Source organism: Rhodnius prolixus, unplaced genomic scaffold (genome assembly GCF_049639745.1).
Source record: "Rhodnius prolixus isolate KJV_2025 unplaced genomic scaffold, Rpr scaffold_9, whole genome shotgun sequence".
Classification (NCBI taxonomy): Eukaryota; Metazoa; Arthropoda; class Insecta; order Hemiptera; family Reduviidae; genus Rhodnius; species Rhodnius prolixus.
The window spans coordinates 12,193,096-12,201,162 of NW_027411604.1; the positions used below are offsets into that span (position 1 = coordinate 12,193,096).

An 8,067-nucleotide genomic window follows, 5' to 3' on the forward strand; every position below is an offset into this window, starting at 1 on the left:
ACACTCGAGTATTATCTAAACTAGCAATAAAAAATGATTTTAACAACCTGTTGGTGATACGCTAACATTATATCTAAACGTGTAACGCTGGCATAAAATATAAGTGGTATCATTTTGATTGTGACACCTTAATGATATCTAAACATGCAATGAAAAAGTATGGTATCAGTGTGCTACTGATACACTAATATTAAATCTCAACGCGTAATACTGGCAGTAAATATGTTTTGTGTTGGGTGGTGGTGTACTGAGCTGTGGTACCCGTGGTGTCGCTATTCCCCAAAGCGACTGCATGCATCAGCCGCTCCATGCGGGGTAATTTTAGAAATGTTTTCAGAAACAGAAGTTGCCTTAAATTAGGAAAGAAAATCACTTTCTTCCAAAAAAGTATGAAGCAGGGCGCGGAATACTTGAACGAGAGATGAAGGGTGTCCCTCCTGCGTAAATTGTTTGAATTTAACCTAACTGACGGTTAGTTATTACTCTGGTCCCTGGACAAAATAATTTTAATAATCCAGTAGGTGATGATGATAATGTTTAACACTGAGCTATAGATGTCTTCCAGTTCTGAATATAGCATAATCCTAACGAAGTTACTTGAACGTATATACGAATTTAGCTGAGAACATCTGACAGATAGCAGTAGATGGAACCACCTCGAATTGCTGTAGAAATTGAAAACTTCAACTACATTAATAAACGATGTATGAATAAATCACTGGTTCACTAGAAAAATGAAATGAGTTCTTTACTCTGCAATAAACCATGACACACTGTGCTTCAGTCACTACCGTCCTGTTGGTAGCGCTGGTGTCGATGTGTCGACCATCACTTTATTATGTAACAAAATATACAAATCAAAATATATACACAATTCAAAATACATAATTCAATAGAGCCTGATACATACAATTTATGACTTAACATCCACCCCCCCTTGAAAGGCGAAAGTCTTTCAAAAAAAAACAAAAAACAAACAATTTTCAAATTTTCATTGCTCTTCATTCAATGACATCATTCCTCTTCTTGATCAGGAAGTGGAAGCGGGTACAGTTTATTCACAGTCCTTGTAAACTGTTTACTGGAGCTTGTCTTAACTGTAGCTACACGTACGACGCCATCCGAGCCAGTGTGTATCTGAACTACTCTTGCTAAAATCCATTGTTGTGGTTGTAAAGCAGGATTGTCTAAGAGAACAACGTCTCCTACTTGCACGTTCTTGTGTCGGTCTTTCCATTTGTATCTTTGCTGCAGCTGCATTAGAAATTCCGTTTTCCATCTTCTCCAGAAATGCTGGACGACAGATTGAACCATTTGCCAACGTTTGAGCCTGTTGACTGGTGTACTTGTGTGATCCGTTTCTGACGGCATTGCAAGCGAGTCACCAACTAGGAAGTGTGAAGGGGTTAGTGGGGAAAGGTCTTCAGGACAGGAAGAAAGATAAGTTAATGGGCGAGAATTTAAAATAGCTTCTATTTGAGTTAATACTGTGTATAACTCTTCGAAATTTAATATTGAATTGCCTATAACTCTTTTAAGATGATACTTAACACTTTTAACTCCTGCTTCCCAAATTCCTCCAAAATGTGGCGAACGGGCGGGTATAAATTTCCATTCTATACCTTCTGAAGCCAATAATTCAGGAACTAATTGATTTATTTCTTTATTTTTAAATAACTTGTTTAGTTCTTTAGCAGCACCCACGAAGTTGGTGGCATTGTCCGAATATATTCTAGTACATACGCCTCTCCTAGACATAAATCTCCTTAAGGCAGCAAGGAAAGCATTCGTTGTGAGATCACTAACGACCTCTAAATGTATCGCACGAGTCGCAAAACATACGAAAACACAAATATAAGCCTTAGTTGTTTTAGTGGATTTTCGAACACCTGATTTGATAATAATAGGTCCAGCAAAATCTAGTCCGGTAATTGAGAATGGTCTGGATACGCTAACTCTATCTTTAGGTAAATGACCCATGATAGCCGGTTTATTTTTCGGTTCAGCCTTAAAACAGATGACACATTCTCTACAGATTTGTTTTGCCATTATTTTGCCTTTAATTGGCCAATACATTTGTCTAATGGCTGTTAATAAACTTTGAGGTCCTGCATGTAAATAAATAATATGAAAATATCTAAATGTTAATTTTGTAACATGATGTGCGTATGGAAGTATAATAGCATTAACTTGATCTGCAGGGAGTGATGCATTTCTTAAACGCCCTCCTACTCTTAAGATACCGTTTTTATCCAGATAGGGATTTAAATTATGAATTTTACTTTTTTTATTTAATTGATTTCCCTTTTCTAATGTCTTGATTTCAATGTAAAACACTTCTGCTTGTACTAATTGATATATTTTAAATTTTGCATTGTTATATTCACTTGTAGTTAAAAAATCGCAACTTCGGTTTTCCTTTTCCACTTGAAGAGAATTTATGAACCTCAAAATATAAGCTACGATTCTGACTAATTTAACCCATGAAGAATAACGAGAAAGTAGTTCAAAGGTCTGCTTCTCACTGCAAGCGTTCATCAACGAATATTTAATTGGTTTTGCATCCGGAATTTCCTCTATATTCTCATTGATTTTACTTGGTGGCCAATCTTTTTCATTTAATGCTAACCAATAGGGCCCATTAAACCACATAGAAAGGTTCATAAAGTGTCTAACATCTACTCCTCTAGAAGCAACATCACTAGGATTGTCTTCGCTTCGCACATGTTTCCAATTCCGAATTAAAGTATTTTCTTGAATGAATGCTACCCTGTTGCTTACATATGTTTTCCACTGATATGGATTTCCTTTTAACCAAGCTAAGACTATGGATGAATCAGTCCAAAATCTACATTCTCTGCAGTTGACATTAAGTGCGTTTGCGACCTTCAACATTAGCCGTGTTAACAGTTGAGCACCATTTAGTTCTAGTTCAGGCAAAGTTCTTTTCTTTAATGGAGCGACTCTGGCCTTGGCACATAACAGATGAACAGTAATACTTGTCTCTGCAAATGAACGCAAATAAACACTTGCCGCATAAGCATTTTCACTTGCATCGCAAAATCCGTGTAATTCCATTTTATCAGAATATTTTGCACGACGTGGAATTTGAAATTCTTCAATTGCCCTGAGCTGATTAAAAAACTTACACCATTTGACTGCTAATTGATACGGAAGCTGATCGTCCCATTTTAAATTATTCATCCAAAGCTGCTGAATAAATATTTTTCCTTTTATGACAACAGGTGTTAAAAAGCCTAATGGATCGAATATCTTGAACAACTCTGATAATATAGTTCGTCTTGAAATTACAAAGGAGTGTTGAAAAGGTTGTATTTTATATTCAAAAGTGTCTGAAAAGGGTTTCCATGCTAATCCCAAAGTTTTGATGCTCTCATTTGCTCCAATATCTACAATGTGATAAGGATCTTCTACTTTGGATGAAATTTTCTTTAAGATATCCTTTGAATTCGAGCACCACTTCCTTAAGGTAAAGCAACCAGAACTAAGAATACTAGTTACTTGCAATTGTATATTTTTTAAAGATTCGAAATCATCTGCACCTGTCATCAAATCATCCATGTAAAAATCTCTTTCAATCACCATTGATGCTGTAGGAAATTCAGCTTTATTTTCTTCTGCTAATTGTACCAGACATCTCGTGGCAATGAAACTGGCTGGTGTAGTGCCATAAGTTAAGGTCAATAAACGATAATGTTTGAGCTCTTGATTAGGCGATTCTCTCCATACAATTCTTTGAAACTCAACATGATGTCTTTTAATTAAAATTTGACGATACATTTTGGCTATATCAGCCGTCAAGACATATTTGTGCATCCTGAATCTTAGCATAATTGAGAACAGATCACTTTGAATGACTGGTCCCTTTAAAAGAATGGAATTCAATGAAATACCATCAGGAGGGCTAGTAGTGGCATCAAACACTACTCTTATGTGTGTAGTTGTACTTTCCTTAAAAACAGGATGATGAGGCACATAATATTTGCAGTTATTAACAGATTCGTTAGGTTTGATTTCTTCCATGTGCTCTAATTGCTCATATTCCCTCATGAAGTCGACATATTGTTTATGTATTTGAGGTTGAGAGTGGAACCTTTGCTCTAAATTGTGAAATCTTTTAACTGCATTATTTAAGTTGTCACTTAAACATTCAGGATCCTTTTTGAATGGTAATTCTACTATGAATCTACCATCACTACCTCTTTCAAAAGTTTGTTCGTATAAACTATTGCACAATTTTTCTTCTGGTGTTAATTTATGAACTTTGAATTCGTTTGTATCTATTTCCATTGAATTTGAAACAGTAGTAAAGAAACTATTAACAGGTGCGGAACTCCTTGAAGCAACTGTTCCAGAAGCAATCCAAACCAAAACAGTGTTTTGAAATATTAATGAGTAAGAAGTATCCTTGCAAACGATTTGCTCTGGTTTCAATAATTGAAAGAATATTTCCGCTCCCAGCAATATGTCTACGTTAGCGCTTTCAGAAAATGTAGGATCTGCCAAATCATCTTGTATGTGATACGGAATGCTAGACTGTTTAATATCTATATTTTGTGTTGGAATAAAATTAGTAATGTTAGGTAATACGTGTAAATTCAATGTTGTGGAAAATTTAGATTTTGCGGAATATATGTTAGTGTTTATATAATACGCTGTATGCGAATTATTTCCGTTAAGCCCTTTAATTGAGATGCAAGTTTTATGTTTTACTAATTTCAATTTATTACACAAGTTTTCTGTTATAAAACTTAACTGTGAACCGCTGTCCAAAATGGCTCGACAATTGAACACATTACCAAATTTATCTTTAATATGGATAATAGCTGTTGATAAAAGAATTCTAGGAATATTATTAGAAAAGCTATATAAAGAAGTATTAATAGAAGAAACTTCCTTTGTCGGCGCGGTTAAGTCGGGCTTATTGGTAATCCCTCCAATACTAGCATTTGTTGATTTCTTATGAAGTAACGTGTTGTGTTTACCCTGGCATATTTTGCAATGGCCGCCTTTACAATCTTTCACTGTACGCCCTTTAGATAAACAATTCAAACATAATTTTAATTTTTGAATAGTTTCATTACGCTCCAACGACGTTTGTTTTAAAAATGCATCACAATTAAAAATATTATGTGTTTTAGTACATAGAGGACAAACTTTACAGTCTTTGTTATTTTGGCTGATAAAACAATTTTGTTCCTTAACCTTTGGTTTGTTATTACGGGATTTTTCTGAATTTATATGCAATGAGCTTGATTTACTTTTAGCCTCGTAACTTTCCAGAGAATTACATGTATTATTTAAAAACGTAAACATTTCTTCGAATGTCGGAACCTCTGTGCCTTTTAAAGAATTTTCCCATTGTTTTAAAGTTATTTTATCTAATTTACTGCTGACGATATGTATTAATAGACTATCCCATTGATCTGTGGGTTGATTAAGATTTTTTAAGGATCTTAATTGCTTTTTGATGCTATTTTGAAGGTTTCTAATGGCACCTGAATTTGAATATTCTAATTTTGGAATATTAAATATGGCGGATATGTGTGACTGAACAAAAATGCGTTTATTGTTATATCTTTCTTGCAATAGCTCCCAAGCTACTTCATAATTATCATTTGTGACAGTAAGGGATTCAATTAAATCTGCCGCCTCACCTGTTAATGATCCTCTTAAATAATGGAATTTAGTGACCTCTGCAATGTCTTCTAGATTATGAACTAAGGTCTTAAATGAATCAAAAAATGGTTGCCAATTTTCATAGCTTCCATTGAATATGGGAAGATTAATCTTCGTAAGTTTTGCAAGTGCTAATTTATGATAAATTTGTTTATTTTTCTCACTATTTGCAACTTGTAACATACTAATTTTGCTTTTAAATTTGGATAAAGTATCATAATATTGTTTTTCAAAATCTACTCTGTACTTCTCATGTTCCGCAACCTCCTCATCACTGATAATATTCTCTATTTTGAACTGAATTTCTTCAAATTGATTTAAAATATCTGGCATAGCAGATTGTCTGGCTTCTAGTTGCCCCACATCATCTGCGTCAAACTCGTTGATAAAAGACAAAAGTCTTGTAACTTTACCTTTGACGGTACCTCTTTGCCTAATTAATATCTTAATATCATCCATAATTAAATGAGTTTAATATTATGAATATTCTCGCCTCAATTAACTTGATAAATGAAGGAAAAATGATACAGGTTATTATTGAAAATGATAAGGAAAACAATTAAGAAATTATGAAAAGAAGGATTGAAATGTGAATGACTCACCCAATGCAATAAATCTGATAATGATCCGGCCCGGAGGACCAAAATATGTATGAATAAATCACTGGTTCACTAGAAAAATGAAATGAGTTCTTTACTCTGCAATAAACCATGACACACTGTACTTCAGTCACTACCAACAGGACGTTGGTAGCGCTGGTGTCGATGTGTCGACCATCACTTTATTATGTAACAAAATATACAAATCAAAATATATACACAATTCAAAATACATAATTCAATAGAGCCTGATACATACAATTTATGACTTAACAAACGATAAAATCGTAAATAGTTTTTCACAAGCCTACGTAACAAAGATTTGGGTTGGAGGACGATGTTAAGAAGATGACGAGAAATGGTAACTGGGATACCTAACTACTGAGAAGTAGACGTAGCTGTTTCATTACGACTGAAGGTTTCTTGCCCTGCCATAGAGTCTCAGAAATGGTGTGCGCAGTCAGACTTGCGCAGCTTCCAGAATACTCTCTAATCTATTGGACTACTGCTAACCTGAGTCATCATTCTCAACAAATGTCCACTCAGAATACTTAAAGGGAGTGGTACTGGCTCTGTTAGCCTGCTCCGGGGAGCAGTTGTCCGGGGGGCACCTCGTGGAGGTAGAGCTCAGAATTTTGCCCCCCAAAATGCCATCCTGCCTTTAATATCGTATTCCAACTGGTTTTCTTCCTCTATTAAGCAGGCGTAGTAGCAAATCTGATTAACAATGGAGTTGCATTACCTGCGATGTACAGAGGGGGAGAGAGAAAACCAGCTTTGGACCCGTTAAGGAATACGATTATACGGAGTTTGGGTAGGGTAATGGACAAATAGCAGGAATGGCAGAATACTGGATACGTTATTTGTGAAGAAGCGCTCTGGGGAAAAATAGTTTTAGAAGTATACTTTGGCTCGTTTAATCAATAGAGAATAAACCAAGCGATAGATAGGAAATAGCCAAGAAAATATGAATCCTGTATTAACTAAAAAATGTATTATCAACCTGATGGAGTTAACCTAAGATTAAATATGACGCGCATCCTATATATTAACGGAAAAGTGTTTTGTCTACCTCACGGTGAAACACGAATATACCAAGATAGATATACTCAAAATAAAGTAAACTAGATAACTTATCTTGGAAGAAACCGAACAAACAATGTGATACCAAAACTAGCTGGTTAGCTAGAGAGTTAAACAGAGCCACTACGCGAACGATTGAGGGCCCTTACTCATGAACTGCCTCGGAAAGTAACCTGTTAAATCTGGTGCTGGAAGAATTTAAGACAAATCTAGTAGTTACATCTCATAGTGAAATATTAGAGTATTAATGCTCCACTCATATGCACTAAAGTTCAACTAGTTTGCACTTATGTTACAATTATTGTGTCTTCTAATCTTCTAATCTTCATCAATGTGCACTACACTTCCTCTAATGTGCACTAGTATTCTACTAATCTGCACTAATGTTACTATAATGTGCACTAATGATCTCTTAAAGAGCAGGTATGTACTACTAATGTGCACTGAAATTTCACTAATAATACATTAACGTTCAACTCAACTACCCTAATAATCAATAATGTGTTCTAATGTACACCAGTACACTAGTAACATGCACTAATGTTACAAAAATGTGCACTAATGATCTCTTAAAAAGCAGGAATCTTCCATTAATGTGCACTGAAATTTCGTATTATGCACTTATGTTCAACTTTACAACTCTAAAATCATTAATGTGCACTATAGTTCCACTAGTGTGCACTAG

The 8,067-nt window shown here is 34.9% G+C and overlaps 1 protein-coding gene across 1 annotated transcript; it reads right to left on the reverse strand.

Annotated features, from left to right (window-relative positions):
- Nucleotides 1-1,014: 1,014 nt before the first annotated feature.
- LOC141454437 (uncharacterized) lies at nt 1,015-6,159 on the reverse strand. Its single transcript, XM_074128662.1, has 3 exons — nt 6,114-6,159; nt 4,821-5,054; nt 1,015-4,568 (listed from the first exon to the last, which is right to left on the reverse strand). The coding sequence occupies exons 1-3, from the start codon at nt 6,157-6,159 to the stop codon at nt 1,015-1,017; spliced, it is 3,834 nt and encodes a 1,277-aa protein (XP_073984763.1).
- Nucleotides 6,160-8,067: the final 1,908 nt, after the last annotated feature.

Bases quoted from the DNA above. Each gene is read 5' to 3' on its own strand.
- LOC141454437 (XM_074128662.1), bottom strand. From the start codon at position 6,159: ATGGATGATATTAAGATATTAATTAGGCAAAGAGGTACCGTCAAAG. The intron at 5,055-6,113 runs GTAAAGTTACAA...GTTTATCTAAAG, and splicing joins GCAAAGAGGTACCGTCAAAG to GGCGTACAGTGAAAGATTGT. The intron at 4,569-4,820 runs GTAATGTGTTCA...CACAAAATATAG, and splicing joins CCATATTAAAGATAAATTTG to ATATTAAACAGTCTAGCATT.